The sequence below is a fragment of the Cyprinodon variegatus genome, unplaced genomic scaffold (assembly GCF_000732505.1).
Source record: "Cyprinodon variegatus isolate N-32 unplaced genomic scaffold, C_variegatus-1.0 Scaffold38, whole genome shotgun sequence".
NCBI classification, from domain to species: Eukaryota; Metazoa; Chordata; class Actinopteri; order Cyprinodontiformes; family Cyprinodontidae; genus Cyprinodon; species Cyprinodon variegatus.
In genome coordinates this window covers 410,216-430,672 of record NW_015150491.1, presented here as the reverse complement: position 1 = coordinate 430,672, position 20,457 = coordinate 410,216, and the positions used below count along the sequence as shown (strand labels likewise).

At 38.1% G+C, this 20,457-nt stretch overlaps 1 protein-coding gene across 2 annotated transcripts in view; it reads left to right on the top strand.

Moving 5' to 3' along the window:
- The first annotated feature begins 5,697 nt into the window (after nucleotides 1-5,697).
- Nucleotides 5,698-20,457, top strand: part of LOC107081625 (absent in melanoma 1 protein-like) — a 36,544-nt gene continuing 21,784 nt past the window's right edge. Inside the window, exons 1-7 of one of the 2 annotated variants that reach the window (XM_015369780.1) lie at nucleotides 10,964-11,122; nucleotides 11,279-11,350; nucleotides 11,638-13,025; nucleotides 13,433-16,610; nucleotides 16,802-16,978; nucleotides 19,086-19,124; nucleotides 19,814-19,932. In XM_015369780.1, coding sequence (XP_015225266.1) covers nucleotides 11,303-11,350; nucleotides 11,638-13,025; nucleotides 13,433-16,610; nucleotides 16,802-16,978; nucleotides 19,086-19,124; nucleotides 19,814-19,932 — 4,949 coding nt within the window. In that variant the 5' untranslated portion in view covers nucleotides 10,964-11,122; nucleotides 11,279-11,302. Of the gene's footprint in view, nucleotides 5,927-10,963; nucleotides 11,123-11,278; nucleotides 11,351-11,637; nucleotides 13,026-13,432; nucleotides 16,611-16,801; nucleotides 16,979-19,085; nucleotides 19,125-19,813; nucleotides 19,933-20,457 lie in introns of those variants that run through there. The other variant, XM_015369782.1, reaches the window with a different exon arrangement.

The window sequence follows — 20,457 nt, the reverse complement described above, 5'->3', positions numbered from 1 at the left end:
TGCTTTCAGCCTTTTGACAAACAGCACATTGAATTCGATATCAAAAGTGACTGACGAGGCTGAAACCTAAAAAACATCATGTTTGCCGAAAGGTATTCAGTAAGAGAAAGACTGAGCAGATATGCATTATTGCTCAGCGTAAATGCAGTTTCTGTGTTCCCTCTTTCATACTTACATCAGCAACATCTTATTGTTTACCTATTTTTTGCAGCTTCATCACATTCTAGTAGCACTTAATCATTCACCCGCCTATTTTCTGCCTACCTGCTTTCAAAAGGGAGACTGAATAACATCAGTTAGAAAATGCATATGATGTTAAAGCTACAGCATATACTTTCCACTTAGAAACTACTGTACCACAAACTATACTGTGGTATGCCTATGTCTCTGTACATGGCTGCTCTTTATCTTCACAATGCAACCTTAAAAAACATTGGATACTAAGAAGCTTTGTTTATTGCCATGCTCCTTTGACAAAACCAGAGATGTGCAAAAAGGTACAGACAGCTTCAAGTGAGGGGCAGCAGATCAAACTCAATAGACTTACGCTGAAAGTGAGCAAGTCAGTATATGAAGTCATACAATGCTGAAATGAGTCCTTCTTGACTTTGCCACCCTTGTGTGTGATATGAAAGGATACTTTGATTGTTTCAGAAATTAATAACCATTTCCACTACAAGAAATATTCTGCAGCTTTGAAAGTCAGAACTTTATTTTGAAGCTTCACGCCCATCGACTGCACTGGTTGCTGTGGTGATGCAAGGCTAAATGGCCAGAGCAGTAACAGAAAAGAGCAGCAGTGAATCACATGTTTTATTTACCGGCGGACTGAGGGGGCGTTCAGTCAAACAGTGTCCACTGTGTAAACTCAGAGATGAGAAGGTTGAAGGTCTTTTGTGTCGAATCATAGGGAAGACTGTGCTCAACTGTCTACTTTGTTTGATATGCAAGTCATTATTCTGTTCTAACACGTGGGCTTTAATAATCCCTCTCTCAGATGACTGTCTCAAACAATTCCTTTGGCTTTATTTTACAGTACTTTGCAAATGCATTAACACCCCTGGACTTCAACACATTTTGTCAAATCATAACCATAGACATAAAATAATTAATACAATTTTTAATATGGATTAACACAGAATATTCCATAATTTTAAAGTAAACAGATAATGATATACTGCATCTAATAAAATTTGCCATGCATTTTTTTAGTAAACCCCTTTAAAAATAATATTTAGTAAAGCCACATCACGCTGCAATTATTCCTGCAGATCTTTTAGTTTCTGTCTCCACCAGGTTTGATAGAGACTGCAACTGTTTACATAGTTTATATGAAATACCTTCACTCTGGATAGAGGACAGTTGTAAACTCCATGTTTTGCCATTACATTGCTGCTCTTGCTGCATATCCTGGTTACTAGTTCTGCTGAAAACTAATAAAATAAATTTGACCTCAATCTCAAGTCTTGCCCCTTCTTGTTGTTTTTTTTGTGTGTTTTTTTTTTCAGGTGTGATTTGTTTTTAGCCGCACAAATGTTCTGATAATCTCACCAGCCTCTCGGCTCAAAGAAAATCCTCCCCACAGCATGATGCTGCCACCATCATATGTCCCTGTAGGGATGGTGAGCTGAGGATGATGTGAAATGATAGTTTTCTTCCACACTTAGCATTTTGCATCTACAGTATAACAGAAGGTATCTGTTAACTCTTATCTTGCGAGAGCATCTTATTCAGTATGATCAATGTGTCTCCAACATACATTGAGGGGACTTTTAAAATTCACTCGAATGTCAAAATTGGTTTTTGTCTTGAAAGTATTTAATAATGCTTACACTTGGTAGGATTTTTCTGTTGCCTTTTTGCATTTTTGATACATGGTCTTCCTATTATACTGTGATATATGTTTCCATAGTTCACCATTTCACTAAGCTGAACCATGTATTTCTTTTGCTCCCCTTTCAAAGTTGTAATTTACACTGTCCTGGTGCCAATGGGACAAACAACAAAAAGTTTAAGCTGTCTGAATAATTTCAAGGCACTGAATCAAAACTGCAAATGAACTCAATCTTCCTTAACAATCAAGATTGCTCAGTTTTGTGTCCTTATTTATAAACATGTAGATTCCTAGTGTGCAGTTAGCATGAAAAGCAAGGTATTGGTGCAGAGACGCTATCAGTTGTGCAATAAAAGTCTAGTTTTACTCTTTTCACTGAACTTCCCCAAGGCATCTCTCAGGGCACTGCAGCTGACAGTTGGAGGTTTGCAGTAAACAGCAGGCAAGGAGTTTTCAAGGAGTGTCAGGAGAGGAGGACAGGCAAACCATTCTGTCTATTTTCATATTTTCTGTGGTGTGCTAAAGAGAAATGTGAGGCATATAGTATACTGTATAAATCTTAGAAAACAGGGCTAATAATGGTACATATATATATATATATATATATATATATATATATATATATACCACATATATCTTGGGCAATAAATAACTAAGCTCTACCAGTAATGAGACACCCTGCAGGAATAATAAGCTGGCCAAAGGAGGAGGTACAGGCCACAAGGCCACAGATGTTAAGACACGAAAGCTCCTAACCATGCATGGAGGGTACCACCCCAAATCCAGTACCCTGAGACTGTACCCTAGCCGAAAAGAGGAACCTAAGGACTGATGAGTGTAAGAGCTACTATCCAGGATGAAACATCCAAGATCCATGATTACATCAAGGACAAGGCTCCAGCAGATGACATCCTCATTGAATGTCTCAGACAATGGGGAACAGAGGATGAGACGCTAGAGGTTCCACCATGGGAGGGTAAGCCCCTACATGGGATGTACCACCGAAACATAACCGAAGTGGCGGATATCTGGAAATCCTAATAATGGCTAGACAAACATGGACTGAAGGACAGCACAGAGGCACACATCATGGCTGTACAGAAACAGACCCTGAGCGCCAGAGCAATAGAGGCCCAGATCTACCACACCAGACAAGACCCCAGGTGCAGACCATGTAATGAGCCCCCTGAGACATGATCCAGCACATAAATGCATGGTGCAAGATGCTGGCAGGGAAAGCTTAGATGGAGCGCCATAACCAAGTGGCTGGAATAGTGTACAGGAACATCTGTGCAGACTATGGGCTGGAAACCAACAAGGTCAAAGTGGGAAACACCTCAAAAGATGGTAGAGAATGATCAAGCCAAGATCCTGTGGGACTTCCAGATACAGACGAAACGAATGGTAATAGCAAACCAACCCGCATTGTGGTGGTACACAAAAAGCAGAGGAAAGCTGTTGAGATCGACATAGGAATACAAAGTGACTGCAACATCAGGGAAAAGGAACATGAGAAACTAGAGAAATACCAGGGGCTCAGAGAAGAGCTGGAGAAAACCTGGAAGGTCAAGGCATCAGTGGTGCCCGGTTCCAAGCAACTGCATGCAAAAGTTGATACTCAACAGATATAGAAAGGCTTTTTTCCTTTTTTTTTTTTTTTTCAAAGACCTGTTTTTTTGGCTTGCAACAAGTGCCCTTATCCTCAGTGCCTTTTTTCCACATTTCATTAAGAGATCATAGTATTAAGTTTGGAAATGTTTTACCAATAACAGCAAGGTTAAAAAAAGGAAGAATACAAAATGTCAGTGTGCATAAGTTTGTAGAGGAAGCTTTTTTGAAAATTACAGCTGCAATTGATGGATTTTCCTGACTTTACATTTATTGCACTCCATGCCTGCTCTATCATCCTTCCCAAATGTGCTGTTCAGCAATTTACAACGAGCGCACCTGGGATCCATTTATGTATTCAGACAGCCCACCTCCTTTTTTGAAATGTTCCAGATCTGTCTTGTTCTTCTGGTGACTAAATTCTTGCCTGCCTTATCTTGTCTTTTGATATGTATGTAATTATTTCTGTTTCAAGTAAAAACCCATTACTCTAAAGAGAACAGAAAATCCAAATTATAATTCATAGATCCAAACAGAGACACATGGCAGCCTATCCCACATATTTAAAACAGGTCTAAATTCTGATAAAACGGAAAATAATTGTATTACAATGATGACGAAAGACAGGAAACCTGCAAACCTCCCATACTAACTGTGTAAGGTGGCACCAATGTGTTGTGCTGGTGTTTTAATAAAGGCAGTACTGGTGCACTTCACAAAATGGATGGCAGGTAAGACTTAAATAAGTCTGCTCAATGTACAAAGACCCTGGGCATGCCACTGAATTAGTTATTAAATTATTAAAGTACAGTTTAGTTAATGTATTTGAAAAGCACAAAACTCAGATTTTAAACTCAAGTACGGTAATAAAGCAACTGGCACTGGACAACTGATGATTATAAGTAGCAATAAGACAAAAATATTATAGAAATTAAAAAGGAAATTAATTTACCCTGACTTGAAAGTTAATATGAAGAGGTTAAGAAATGTGTTCTAGAAAGGCATCCCGCATCCAGTAAGAATGAGTGAAATATAATAATACTGTTGCAAAAAGCTTATGTTGGATCCACCAATTTGGTTGTAACAAAAAGATATGATAAATTTGTAAATATCTGTAAATTAGTCTGATTATTTTAAATGCCAATTATGGTGCACACAAACACATTGGTAGATTTGACTTGTTGGTGCGTGCTTTTTTAGATCCTTAAAAATGTAGCCTACATGATTTTAAAAGAATCTAACAGGTTGTTTCTCCCCTATATATGTGGCCTTGGTTTCATCTCAGCACAGAGTCAGGAGGAAATGACAGCCCAACAAAGGGGGGTTAAAAAAGAGAAAACAGCAGAAACCATCTTTAGTATCTGAATCAATACACGTTTAGCTCATGAAGTTTGTATTTTCCTCTACTAAATTCAAAGAGGGAAAATTTGCAAATGAACCAAGGGACTCCTTCTCATCGCAGATGTCTCCAGCCATGCTTCTTTCTGGTACAAAAGGAGGCCACATGCTGGAGAACAGCTGCTGGCTGTGCAAGTCTGTAACTACAACTGTAAATTCTTGACAGAAACTGTAAAAATTCCAGAAGGACCAGATCTTATCTTATCCTCCAAATGCTTTGACAAACGCTACTTACTAAAATAAAACAAAAGGAATTGATTGAAATCCACTGACTTTAACTTAAAGTTGAAAGCTGTGTTTCTTTTTTCTTTTATGCCTTCAAGCATGTGACTGTTTTGCTTGAACTCGCTGGAAATCCCAAAATCCAAATTTAAGAGAAGAAACAACAGTGGAGGAATGAGAAAGAACTGTTACAGGCAATGTCTAAATTTTTCATAAGGGGAAAGGGGGAGACAGGTCTCAGTTACTGCATCTCATCAATAAGTCATGAAAAAAGGAGAGACAAAGAAGCAGCTGGTTATTTTCACAACATTGGCAATGATGTGTGGTATTTTCTCATGTTCCTGCACATAAAGGTCTAGCAGAAAATCTGCAAAAATGGTTAACAGCATCTTTTAAAGGCTACGTTATAACATCCTTACCTTCAAAACTTTTATTTGCAAAATGACTAGGATTCTAAAAGAAAGTCTGAACACATAGGGTGTTTGTCTCAAGTAAAAAAAGGAACTCCAGTTTGTCCTCTGCGCTCTATGGTTGCAAAACAAACCGCCATCTATCTTACTGCTGCGTCAGGGTGCCTGTAATGCCTTGGGGTGTGTTACCTGGCCAGGGCAGATTCCTCCATAGTTACTGTCACACTTCCCTTAAGGAGAAAATATATATTTATAATTCTACAATGACATCAGTCTGGCATAGATCAGATTTTTTCCCTCTCTTTCTTTCTTTTTTTTGTATAGATTTCACTAGAAATTAAAACGTGTCATCTGCTCTGTGTGAGGAGGGACAGGTTACCACACAGAGAGGCGCCCCAGCAGCAGCAGCAGGCTGCTTTTATTCCCTGGACAACCAACAGAGACACTAATCATGGTAAGAGCTGGCTCTCCCTCTATCTGAGTTATGTGGTTATATAGATGAAATCAGTGGGGCTTTATTATTATTATTTCTTTTGAGCGCTTTGGTCGATAAACTAATTGAAGTTTGCACCATTTAATTCCGCTGTCAAGCTTCAGGGCCGCGCGCGTTAGTTTGATTAAAATTAACTAGTTTATACAGAAAGCCGCGTTAGTTTTCCCGAAAAGCTCCTTGAACCATAAACAATTTATCGTATATCAACATATATAAATACAAGCATACTGAATCACATGTGTTAGAAAAACCCAAAACAAAACAAAAAAAAACATCGAAACCTAAATGTTTTTAAAAATTAACCAGCGATCAGGACCACTCCCATTTCTACCTGGCAGTAAATGCTGACAATGAAAAGCTGCGAATAAATCCTTAGTTAAAATGATAGCTACTGGTTCATATATATATAGTTTAATTTGAGAAAAAATAAAAAGTTATACCAAAAGAAACGACAACTTGAAAGATTTAAAGTCCGCGACCCGGGAATGGAAAAAAAAAAAAAAAAAAACTTGTGCTCCAAGAAAAGTGAAACATGAGCAGGTAGAGCTGAAAGAACCAGAACATCTGAATTCTGCAGGCTTTGAAAGTCAAACAGTCACTGCGTCATTTCCCCTGGAAAACAGCCTCCTGCTGCCTTCAATTGTTCCAATAAATGTCAGAATTTTTAAACATATCTAAAAATGAATCCTTAACGTTATTGAACTTGTTCAGCATTAGCCCCTTTTCACAAATCAACTAGTTTTAAAATTCAGATGTTTTTGGACTATTCCATGTTTGTTTGGGGATTCTTTTGCTCCGTAATCTTCTAAATCAAACTAAGTGGAGAAGTCTAAACTTGCACTCTTACCTCAGCTCACAGAGCGCTATTTATGGGAGGTTTTTACTTGTCCAAGCATGTCATGTGTTGATTTTTAACAACATGTCACAGTTTGCCACCAGTCTTGTACGATTGGTGGTACTCGGGCTCCCTTCTGTGGTACTTAAGAGACATTTTTGGTACCAGCAAGTTTATATGTCAGGCAAACTAATGTAAATCCTTTTTGTATGTCTACATTGCAGTCACAGACATGCATGTCTTCATAAGGACTCAAAGATGAAAGAGTTTTTAAAAAAAGATACGCATTGTTACACATTTTGGTTTGTAATTTAATCTCAGTTGTAATGCAGTTAGCCCTTTTGTTTGTTAGAGGACACTTGAGAACAAGTGTTGGATAGACTTCAATATCTGTCTCTCGACATGCAGAACTGGAAAAGGCAAACAGAAAATAAAAGGTGTAACTTAAAAAAATGCAAATGCCCATCATACCTTTCAGGTTCTAATACGATGTGGTGAAAACATGTTTTCCTTGCAATTAACTATGCACTACTATTTATTGGTTTATCACCCAGTATATGAGTAATATACACAGAGGTATGTGATTTTATTTATTAAATATGAAGGAATATATTTAGAAGTAACTATATTAGCTTAAAGCAGTCAAAATCAAATTTGCTGTTGTAGATATGATTGCAGCCTCTTAGAAAATGACGGAATCACAGCCTGATTAGATTAGTTATAAATGCTCCAAGCAAAAATGACAGCAGCATTTTGTGTTGCTAACAGTAAACTACATAAGTTGTGGTGGTCACATATGCTGGAGATATCGAGAGATATTTGCATTTACATTATCTTTTTCAGAGGCAGTACTAAGGTCAGTGTGTGCTATAGTGAGTAGTTAAAGCATGAGCTCATTTCATCTTACACTCAGTATTTTAACGAAAACGCTAATAATGATAAATGTATTTTAATTTGATCAGAAATTCAATATATTAACTGAACAAGTTCTGTATTTGGTCTGTTGCTACACAAAAAGTAATTTTTACCATTTAATCTAGAGAATAATGAGAATAAATAAACACTCTTTACCTAAAATGAAGAGAGTCAATCAAAACTAATGTGAATGCTGCAAAACAGGCAAGTCTGTAACAACCAGTATTAAGTATGAAGTTCTCCATCTAACATTATAAGAAAGCCCAATTATTTCCCTTGTGTTGCAATAGTAATTTTACATAAATCTGTACTTTATCCAGTTTGCTCATTCATTCATTCATTCATTCATTCATTCATTCATTCATTCATTCATTCATTCATTCATTCGTTCATTCATTCATTCACTTATTCATTCAAGTCTGAAAATAGTTCTTATCAAAACTGATTTACTAAAAAAGAACACATAAAGTGGTCGTTTATAATCTTATATATTCTCAAACAGCTCTGATTAATTTCATTTCAGATAAGCTGGCTATAAATAAATGTCTTTACTACTGGAAGAACTAGAAAAGTACTTGTGCATAACAACACTATATTCATTCTTAATGTTGAATCTGTGCTTCAGAAATTCAGCATTAAGATTATGCACAAATCGATTGGCTTAGTTATCTTTAATTCTGCTGATTCAGCACAGCTCAAATAGCACAGATTCTTAACCAGAACAATATACTGCACAGACAGGAATAAAAATGGTTTTGTGGGTCTAGACTGTTGTTTTGCCTTCATGCGTCATAACATTCAGTGTCAGTGTTGAAGAACTGGCATGACATTCATGTGCAGCGTCTCTGAACTGATTTAATCTAGAGGTTGTTTTCTGTGGAAATGTCAATTTGAGGAGGGCTGGGGCCTCATGCAGAGATTGTTCTGTATTAATTCAATTTCTTCTAAGAGCTGAGTGGTGACACTGTATAAGGTAGTACAGTCTTTACTTGAATTTACATAAAGGTTAAAGATTATGAAACACACACTAAAACATCAAGTTTTATTGATTGCGAGGGTTAGCTGACACATGCAGCTATTTCTCATTCATAAATTGTTATGAGCAACTTCAATACAGTTCAATTCAGTTTATTTATATAGCACCAATTCAAAACACACACATCATCTCAAGGCACTTTACACAGACAATTCAATTAATCATACACATGAATGGGTAAAAAAGTTTAATTTAAAAAAACAGCTGACTGCATAGGGTCATTGACTTTGAGACCTTGTGGAAATTATATTCACCTGCATTCTGTTGAGCATGCATGCAGCAACAGTGAAGAGGAAAAACTCTATTTCAACAAGAAGAAACCTCCAACAAAACCTGGCTCAGTGTGAGCAGCCTTTTGCTGAGGCCAGCTGAGGGTTTAAGAAGAGAGAAGGAGACATACAAAAGCTCCAGTTCTCATGTCAATGGATGAAAGTAGAATACAGTAGAATATGAGCCCAAATGTATGTCTAGGAGAGAAATAGGACTAAGCACTAAAAACAGGCTCACCTCTAACATCTATTATCAAAAGTGTTGATGGCAGCAGCCCATCTGATATTTCTCTCTTGGATTGCATCAGAGCCAAAAGGGACCAGATCAGATGAAGCTACTATGATGAGAAAAAGCAAAGAGAACATACAGTAAAGTCATGGGTTGAACTATCAAATACTGCAGAATGGAAGAATACAGATAGAGTGAAGTAGAATGATGAAAAGTGATCCCTATATTCGCCAACAGCCTAAACCTACAGCAGCATAAATATAGAATATAGCCCCAGAGATCCTTTTTTGGGTGAGGTATGCGAAAGGTAGAGTGAAGGAAATTACAAAATTTCTAAAATACAAAATCAATGTAAGCCCTTTATAATTTGTTGATATCATTTTTTTCAGACTTCTGTAATCTTGCAGATTTATGAGATTATTTGTTTGTTGTCTAAATGTTTTTGTTATTCTGTACAAATTAAGCCATTTGTTTGCATTTGATGATTTAGCCTTGCAAACTATAACACTCCTCATGTAATAATGTAATATTTTGAGTCAAAGTAATATTTTGCTTGTAATGAAACTGTATCTGAGACTAAGCATTAGGTTTTTCAGTTGAAATAATTGATATTTACAAATAGATCTGTATTATCATAAAGTCTTCTTTAACAGAAAACCATTAAAAAAACGAACAACAATTATTAGTGAAACTCTTTTAGGTTGTTTAAAAGTTTCAATATACTGACTTTTTAAAGCGGTAACTGACCTTTTAAAATAGGAGTAAAATGAATATGATTTTCCGGTGGTATAAAATGCATTATTGCTGCAATGTTTGAAATATAAAACCCAGAAGAATATATTGATTTTATTTGTATTGGTAGTCATATTCAGAAATTTAATTAGATCTCTTAGAGAAAATCTCCCTGTTTCCTTAGGGCTTATAAATAGTTAATTTATATTCAATGTCAGTCCTTGATCCAAATGCTGACTTCAATAAAAAAAAAAAAAAAAAAAAAAACAGCATTACAAAGTTATTATTTTTTTTTATCTTTGTTATTCTTGTGATTTTTTTTTTTCTCTGTACTTCTCTTATAAGTTTATCGTCAATTAAAATAAGCTTTAAAATATCCACATTTTGGTTTTTGGCAATTAATATATCAACATCCAATCAAGCATGCTCATATTTACCATGAACCTAATTAGTGGCATTTATTTTGAGAACCAGTAACTGCAAGCTTTTATATGTGATGGATGAAAGTAAAATATTTTCATAAAGATATTTTATTAAGTGCTTCAAATTTGTGCTGCTTACATAAAATCTTTATTTTTTCTTGTATTTATCCAGTACTCCCGATATAACAGAAAAACGTGCGAATAGAGTAAGCAAGTAGTTTCACAGAAGTGATAATCCACTCAGGTTTTAATTGCAAGACTATGACAATAAGTTGAAATGAAAATATGCAACAAGGAAAACTCAAACTAAATCTGAAAAGAAATGAAAGCTTATAAGCAAGTTAATGTGAAATAAAAGCAAAAGCTGGACATCATCCAGAGGACATCAGCCGAAGAACAAAGAAATGAAAGCACAACTGCGCGGGTGACGTGGAAATATTAACTGATGATTCGCTCCTTAATACCAGCGATGTTTAAAGTTTACCGAGCAGCATTTGAATGCACCAGCATTGGACTGCGCGCTGGCGGTCCGATGGAGAGGGGCTGAACTTTTCAGCAACACGCGTTTAGACAGCGCTCAAATAGTTTGGGGATGCTCGACTGGAGACAAGAAGGAGTAACGCAAAATGTTCATCGGTTAGTGGATACTCTATCCTGGACTATCTAACATCTTGTTTTTATAAAAAAGAGGAGAGAAAAGTTTTCTTCAAGAATTAAGGGTGAGTTCTAAATTGAAATTCCAGACTTCTTTTTATTTTAGAAAGTCGTGTATGAGCCCTCACTGTGATAAGGAATTTTTACCTTTTTCAAAAAATACTCTCTCTCACTGCTCTTTTATTGTGGGAATGATTTTGTGTTTGTCTTATGCTCTGTAGGAGTTTTTGTTCTAAACCAAAATCATGTTCACATCCTACATAAAGACTCTCAATGATATGGTATTTTCTACGGTAAGCGTATAGGTTTATAAGCACCACTGCATGTCTTTGCAATGCTGAGAGATGCATGGCTGCAGTAGAAATTTCTTTAAATAACACTTATTTGTCTTTAAACCCCAAAGCTTGCACACTCTTCCTTTGGTAAAAGACAATTTTGCATGTGTTCAGTTACATGCAATTATTTAATTTTTAATGTATGTCATTATTCAATATCCATCAGGTCAGTTATAAAATGTTAATATAATATATGGTGCATAAGTGGACACATATTCATGCAAATTCCTCTTGCTTCGCTTCAGTCTGACAGCCCTGAGGAGCAGCCGAGTACCGGAGTCTTGGGCCGTATTGGCAGTTGGTTCTCTCCTTGGAGGGGAAATTCTCCAAAATCCCTGGATGGAAATGACCTTTCAGCTTCTGATTTCACTCAGGGAGCAGAAGGTGAAGTAAAGGGCGAGGCTTATGTGAGACTCAGAGCAGAGGAGCAACATTATCAAGAGGGGGATACTAGTTCACTTGGCCGCCTTAAAGAGTTTCTTCCTTGTAAAGAGAAGGACGCCACTCAGTCTGCCCACAGAGAGGACTCAGTTCTGTGCAGCACTGAGACAGGAGAGGGAGGTTCAAAGGAGGAGGAGCTTGCAGAGGGGTGGAAGCAAAGAAGGCAGGGCGAAGATACAGAGAACAGCAACACTCCTTCAGCTAGTGGGAATCCTGAAAGGAATTTCAATAATTCGACACATCTTTCATCTTCGTCTAATCAGGGAGTGGCGTGGGACTTTGACCAGGCACCCACCCATCCACATGCACTGAGAAAAGCACAGGCTCAGACAGGTAAAAGGCTCCATGTGTACCTGGAGGAGACTAGTGTGATCCAATGTGGCCAGAACACCTGTGCTGGAAAGGAAGTTATTCGCAAAACAGTCAAAAAGACCTTACAGGTCCCCCGTAACTCAAAGTTATCACAAAGCTTTGATTTAGTTACAAGCTCAAGTCCAACAAATGCTGAAAAAAATGTGAGCCAGGCTGCTGGAGCACAAAGTTTTTACAGTGTTCTAGGGGGAGTGTCACTAAAAACACACAAAGACTTGTGTTTAGAGACCGAGACTGAGCCAACAGAGGCAGACGACATGGGGCGTAAAAACGCAGGCAGAAGAAGAGTCAGGAAGAATTCTCAAGGAAATGGAGTCAAAAGCCCCACAGACAAAAGCCCTCAACCAAACACTCAACCAGCAGATGGATGTCCTCTACCAGGCACCTCTGCAGACAGTCCACAAGGCAAAATTTCAAACGCTGACCTTAAAGAAATATCCACAGACTCCTCCTCTAGGCTAGGCCCCTCCTTACAGGTCTCACCTGAAGGAGGAGAAAGCAAGTTTCCTTCCAAAGATATGGTCAAGCAGTTGGACCGGCTCCAGAACTCAATCACAGTCTCTATGGCCGACCAAACGGACAAGGTGGACGTGGGAGCAGACATGGAAGAGGATGAGAGACTTTACAAGGTACAGAGGAAGACAGAGACCCCAGAGTCTAAACGCAGGAGTATTAAGGTTTCCAAAAGTGAAGTTAAGATATTTCCAAAAAATGTTCCTCTTGAACCAAAACAAAATGCAAGACAAGATCAGCGGGATTTCAACAATGCTTTAAAAGACATCGCAGAAGAAGAAAAGCCCAAAACTGAGAAGGATGCAAGGTAAGTTAAGTATTATGTGATATATAAAGTTATAAAAACTTTTGTACTGCAAATACAGCACAAATTTGTAAGAAGGTAAACAGTGAAATATTTAAATTGGATTGTGTACTTCCGGTAAATGTCACTTAGTAGACATTTTTCCAGAGCAGGTTAAAGGTGTGGGTGCAATTGAGTCAGGCTTATCCACTTAGAAACAAAGGTGTGAGTCATAACACAAAGTTCAAGCCTGAGCTTCAGGATTGGACTTGTAAAAGTGTAGAGATCTAAACTGAGTTCACATAAATCTTTGGGATATTAGGCAATTACCAGAAGATTAAGAGGGTATTTGTCAATAGAAAGTATGTGGTTATAAGATGGTTATCTCTAAATGCTGCGCAATTTTGATTATTACCTTTTGTTTTGCACAGCCCCCCTCACCCAAAAAAGGTTGTTGAAGAGCCCAAACCTGTTGGTGGCCGGATTGCAGATAAAATCAACCTATTTGAGCCAAAAAAACGAGATAGGGGTTTCAACAAGACCTTCCAGACACCGAGAAGTGCAGATGTCTCTCCAAACAGAACTGTCTCACACAAGTTTCAAGCAGACTTTCTTTTGTCTGAGCAGAGGTCAAAATCTGCTGAACGTTGCGGCAGCCCAGTGTCAGGTGATGGTGAGAAACCAATGACCATCAAGGAGCGTGTGAGAAAATTTGCAGAAGCATCAAACTTAAAACCAAAACCAGGACCACCTCAAATGCCACATTTAAAAGGAACAACTCAAAGTTCCTACTCTTCTGTGGCAGTTCCAGTATCAAAGTCGTCAGAACTGGACATTCAGGATAAACTAGATACGAAACAGTTAGTTCATACAAAACCAAAGTCAGAGATAACACCAAAACCAGATGGACAGGATTGTTCCACCACAAGGGTGCAGATGCCCACTGAGAAAGAGGATTTAGCAGATTTGGAAGATGCTACAAATAACATGACACAACAGCCCAAAAGTCCAAGCAGGTCTAAAAGAAGGAAAAATAAAGAAATGGATAATCAAGTCAGCTCAGAGATACCAATCCATGAGGAAAATTCAGAGGAACAACTTCCAACGATAACCACATTACCACCTGAAAAACTCCAGAGAGACAATTCAGGGTCCCAGCCTATGTCTAAATCTAATCAAGAGGAAATTAAAAATGAACCAGAGCAAGCTGCTGAATCACCTTTTACCAGAGATGAACCTGATATTGCTAGCTTTAGCAAGGAAACAAAAGGGGCCTTTGAAAAGGATGCTGACATTTTACCTGCACCAGAGAAAAAAGCAGAAGAAAATAGCCTTACATCAACTCAAGACAGACAAAACTCCTCGGAGGACAGTAGTGAAACTTCAACCTCTTCCTCATCAACAGCTCCTTCATCTGAACATCTTAAAATGCCTCCGGCAGCAGATCTGCAGTTGTCTGCTAAAAAATCCAAACTAGATGATGATTTATCTATGCATCTCAGATCATCCAGTAAGCAGGAAGGATGCACATCGGCTAAAGGTGAAGCGGAACAAAGCCAGCTTCCTTCAAGCACAGGCACAGTGCTAATATATCAAGCTGAGACTGAAGATGTGAAAAAAATTGAAATAATGAACAATGGAAATGTACATCTTCCTGAGGGGAGAGAAAAGACTCAGCAGCATCTGCCTTCAGACACTCGTCCTACAATGGATAGTATTTCAGACAGCAGGCAAGGTATAAGATTGAAAGAGCAAAGTGCTGAAGAACCAAACCCGCCTGAAAAAAACGGTCAAATATCAGAAAATTCCATGGGATCATCAGCCCTCCATGTAGAAACACAAAAACCCACTGAGGCGTTGACTGTACCTGAAGAGAAAGCTGCTATTTGTACAATCACCTCGACTAATGAGGCTGTGAGTGCGACAGAGAGTGATAAAGAGCCACAGAAGGCAGAGACAGTCACAAATGTGCCTCCTGAGTCACAAACAGAACTCACTGAGAGCCCTGGAATACAAAGTGAGTTGGTGGCCAGAGTAGGCATTGTCAATTCTGTATCCATGGAAAAAACAGAGAATTCACTTTATGAGTCATGCACACATGGAGCTAATGATGCTGAGGTCTCAAAGTCCGAACCTATTACCAAAGCATCTACACCAGATGAAGGAGTGAGTGCAAAAGACACTAATGAAACTCTTATGGAGATACCTGCTCAGGTTAATGTGACATTCAAGGAAAAGACAGATTCAGTTGGTGAAGATTATTCTTGTATTCCTGACAATGAATCTAAATTCAGCAAAGGTCTTAGAGAAGAGGACAGGGAAAAAGGTGCTGCTCTGCTATCAGTGCAAGAAAACATAAAAAAAATCAGAAAGCCAACTCTTTGGTCTGAGGATTCAAAAAGCACCGACAGTAGGATTAATGTCTCCTCACTCAGGGATGCAGAGAAAATAACTCAAAGCCCCACTGATAGCATCACACTTCACTTGACAGGTAATGAAATGGAAAAAGCAGCAGAGAAAAGATTCACTCTGCCGGCAAAAACCCTCACACCTGTTGCTAATGGTGTTATTCCTTCACATTCTCAACTCCACCAAGTCATAAAGGAGCCAACAAATGACATGCTGAGTCCAACTCCGAAAGCTCCTCTACCACCAGGAGCTAATTATTCATCTATGAGGAGACTCAATTTACCAAAGGAGCTTATGAACAATAACTCCCCCGAGAAGCAAGAAACACCATCCAGCTGGCTAGATGTAGATGTTCCCAAGCGCAAGCTGAAAGTACAAGAGGCAAAGCTGACCTCTTCTGGAAGTGAGAGCAACCTGTTGGATACTCCTGGTGAACTTGATGATGACGATTTTGTTGAAAGAATAAAGAAACTCTGCGCCCCATTTTCTGTTCCGCCCCGTAAGCACAACCACCTTCGGACACCCCAGCCTCCCTTTGCAATGCCGGCCATTAAGGAGGCCCGCTTTGAGAAGACATTTGACCCTGAGGAGTTCACATTTGGCTTGAGGAAGAAGAAAGAGCTTACTTTTGATACAACTCCAAGCCTTTTAGCCAAGTTGCAGAGCACAGAGACGAAATCTGGCTTGATACCCGCCAGAGCAAGCTTTGTTGACAGGAGCCTGCTACTCAGCAGCCTTGATTCTCATCCTCGTCTCAAGGAAAAGGATGTTGAAAGGGTTGAGGAAGAGGGAAAAGAAGAGAAAGAGGATCAAATAAAAGTTAAATCTCGCTTGGAGAGAAGCGGCCTCCTCAGCAGTCTAACCTCCTCTCTCATTAGAGGTAAGAGGAATGGAGTTCAGTCTCCAGCTGAAGGCTCCAGCTCAGACAGCGTGTTGCCTAGTGAAACCCCCCAGCTCAGCTCTCTAACTTCACCCCAGCCGGCCCCTCAAAGCCCAACAGCCTCAGATACAATCAAAAACACAGCTGTGAAGCAGAGCGGAGAGGAAAGCCGTGCAGCAGAAACTGTGGTCAATGACTCAGTTCCTCCACTTCCGGCTTTTAACGACATCAAGCTGCCTGACTATTTAGAGAAGTACCGCCCACAGGAACAAGCAAAAGCAGTACCCGGATTACAAGAACAGGACCAAGTCAAACCAGAGGTTAGTTTCTCTCTGTCTTCTAAGAAAAATATTAGAAAGTCACTCTTATTGATGCATAATGAAGTAAAGCAAAGGAATAAACTGAACATAGAAGGCTACTGCACTAATAAAACTGAGTAAAACTAATAAAGAGAACTTTGATAAACAGTGAGACAAAGAATCCACTAAAAATGTCTCTATTTCTGTCCCAGCTTACGGGCAAAATGGAATCTCTGCTTTCTGGAGGTATTGCAGAGGGAATTACAAAACCAGCTCTGGTGCTTCCTGACTCAGCTGCTCCACTTTTCCCTGGGATTTCACCAACCACACAACCTAGGCATCTATCTAAGGATCCTTTGACCAAACCCTACGAGGCACTCAGAAACACTGTAAGTACATTACAAGCATGCTGCTGCAGGATGCTTTGCTGTCTTGTGCAACAGATTAATCCTCTACAGTTAGACGTATCAGGTTTCAGTTGTTGGCATGGTGAACTGGAGACTGTTTTAACTACAATTTCCATAAAAGTGCATCTCACATGGCTGTTATGAAAAACAATGTTTGTGTCATTTACAGCACAGCTATTATTTAAATTATTTAGCTCTGTTTTTGTAACATTTCTCATGTAGTGTATTTGGTTTTGTAAATAAAGAAACATAACTGCAACTAATGAGGATTTTGGTTATCCTTTAGGCTGAAACCACTTTTACCCAACATACAGCAGACAATTTTTGACATTTATAAAATGAATTAAATGTGCTCATATTTCTCATTGAACACTAGGGAGGTTAAACCTTCCTTGTAGAGTTCATATAATTATCGGTAAAATATGCATTGTTAATTTTCATAAATGTAGACATTAATCTGTAGATTAAATATGTGTTAATATATTTGTCAAAATGCACCTGATTTCATGAGTATGTTGCATATGAATTGGCTGCGATCTCCCCTCCTACCGGAGCAGCAGAACGCTACCTGTCGAGAGCTATGAGAAATCCCTGTTGAGCTTTGAGCCTCGGTCTATTGAACCAAGCAGCGAGAAAGTAGAACCCTGATTGGATAACACTCCAAAATACTTCACTTCCACTGAGGTTAAACTTCTTAGAGGGTCTATGGAGCAGGGGCGGGTCAAAAAGTTGGCTGCTTGATGCTGATTGGTAAACATATTTAAGGATTCTTAACCGACAGTGGTCAAACAGCGAGGAGGTTTTCCATGAGTCAGTAGGGAAAAATGATCATTCAGTCAGAACAGACATCTGGTGCTGAACTCTTGCTGTGTTTTTTTTTGGGAGTTTATTCTTAGAGTTCCCATTGTAGCAATGTGTTTTATGGGTTTCAATATTTGTTAATGCACTAGGTGACCTTTGGATTTCATTAACACCTTTCCGATCCCCTGTTTCAGACAGCATCAGTCACCACCGGCTAAAGCTTACAGTAAAACCTCAACTGTTAACAGAGATGCACAATAATTCAAAACATTTCAACCATTTTGCAGCCCTTTTGTTTAGAGATTAACTGATGTAGCCAATTCTCTCAAACGTCTGTCATGGTGGATCTGCCTTTGGCCTTTGTAAGTTCTCTGACAAAGGACTACAAAATATACACACTCATTTTTATAAACTATGTTTTAATTTAACTATTTAATTTTTATAAACGACTTTGAATTGACAAAACAATTGCTGTAACCTCCTGATGGACAAGTATACCCATTTTAATCAAAGCAAAATGTGTCTAATTTTTATGTCAATTTCCAGTGAACAACTAGGTACATAGGTGACTATGCTGTTTATAACTTTTGAGCTGCTGTACAAATGAGTAGAAATTGTAGTTTTTAATTGATTTATACTTCCAGGGTAATTAAAGGTTTTTCTTCCCATATAGACTCTTGTACTGTCACTCCTAAATTCAGAGTTACTGTAAACTATGTCTGTATCTTTTAGAACAAGACATGAAATCCAAAACATTGTCAATGAAAATTAAAAAGAACTTATATTTGAGTTGTTTAATTTATCATTGGATTGTTTTTTTTTTTGGCTTGCTGTTGTAATTTTGGTATAATTACACAGGAACCGGTGTTAAATGTTGTATTTGCCATGTGAGAGGGTTGTCTTGGGTAAATGTTGAATTGTACGTTTGTCAACAGCCATTTGTTTGCAACTCAAAGCAGTGTGTTATTACAGAGTTATGGTTGACCAAGTTCTTTGGTTTTATTTTGTTGCCTGTAATTTGTAGTTTCTAAAGCATTCTTGGAGTGTTTGGAGCATTTATTTACAAAGAGTTTATTTGCCTGTTTTTAGGTAAATTTTCTCAGAATTGTGCTGTTTCATAGTGAAATTAGTCACCTCCCAAAAGAGTGAAAATAATCTATAGTCATGTTAATCTGCAGACACTGAACTGCTAAATTGTGGCACAGTTTAACATGCTTAGAATTTATCAGATGTTTGCCATGCTTTAAGGCATTGTCGCAGTCCTAATTATTTGTTTTTTGTGTTCCAGATAAGAGCCGTCAAGGGATTTCATACACGCCCTGGAAAGGTACAGTAGGCAAAACCTTTGCCAGCAGATAACACAAGCAAGATGCGAAAAGGAATCCAAACAGAAAACACTTGGTTTTAATGAAAACATCTGCTTTTCATATTGTAGTTGTGGGAGTGAATGAAAGCACATTAAAAAAGTATTTTGCAAATGTACAGCTGGGCATAATTAGCATCATGAATGTAAAGCATTTAACACAGGGCAAAAGTCAAGGATCTTCATTAGCGTATGACTTTATAATAGCTGTTGCAACTAAGCCAGTTATTCCCTAGATGCATACTTAGCCTGCAACCTTCTGCTGTTGCTGTGCTGTGGATCAATTGCCATAAAACAGATATTTTCTGTACTTGTTTAGGTCTTCTGAGGCAAGTAAGAAAAAAAAATCCTATTCACTGGAAAAGACCATTTTTGTGTAATGGTTATTTGGTTTTTACAATTTTTTAATTCTATCACACTAAAACACATCAAAATAACTTAAAGTGAATCAAAAACATTAACAGCATACCATCTATGTCTAACCCTCAATGGGCTTTTTAGGCTTAGCAAACATCAGCATTTATCTGTTCATATGCTTTCAATCAGTCCTGTTTTACCACGAAGCGCTTATTTAGTGATGCTTTTTTTCCATTATTTTCCTGCATGCTTAATGTGGTGGAATGTTTTATAATGCCCTCTGTGTCTCCATGCAGATTGTGTTGTTTGAAAAACCCCAGTTCAGTGGCCAAGCATATGAGATTTACAGGGATATGGCAGATGCTTCGTCTCTGGAGCTCTCACCTCTCATATCAGTGAATGTTATAAGGGGATGGTAAGTGTATATATATAAAACAAGAAGCTTCAGCTGATGTACTGTGAGATGTCGTTCCAATTAATGTCAACTGACTTTGTGAGGCTTAAGTTAGAAGTTAGAGGTTCCCACGTGATTCATTTGGTGAAATATCAGAATTTAGCCTCTCATCCTTCCTAACTGCACCATTTTCAAAGACCCCTCCATGGAGTGTATATCCTTGATGCCTTAAGGCAAGGTAGATGAAGGGCTTATGGCTTTTTTCAAAGGAATGCCACAATTAATACACCAGAGGTATTGTCATCCCCTGTAAAAATAAAAGAAAATCTAAATTATAGTTTTAGTGAAGTTAAAATCTCACACAAATATTTATTATTTCATATTTAAATATTTAGTATTTAAACCTCTCTCCTGTTTGTCTGTAATCCTGGTTACTATATTATGAGGTTTATTCATTATGTCATGCAACAGCATATTTATAGAGACATTTTTTGTTGCTTTGGTCACTCATTCTAAATCAGGATTCTGCTCAGGAACATTTGTGAC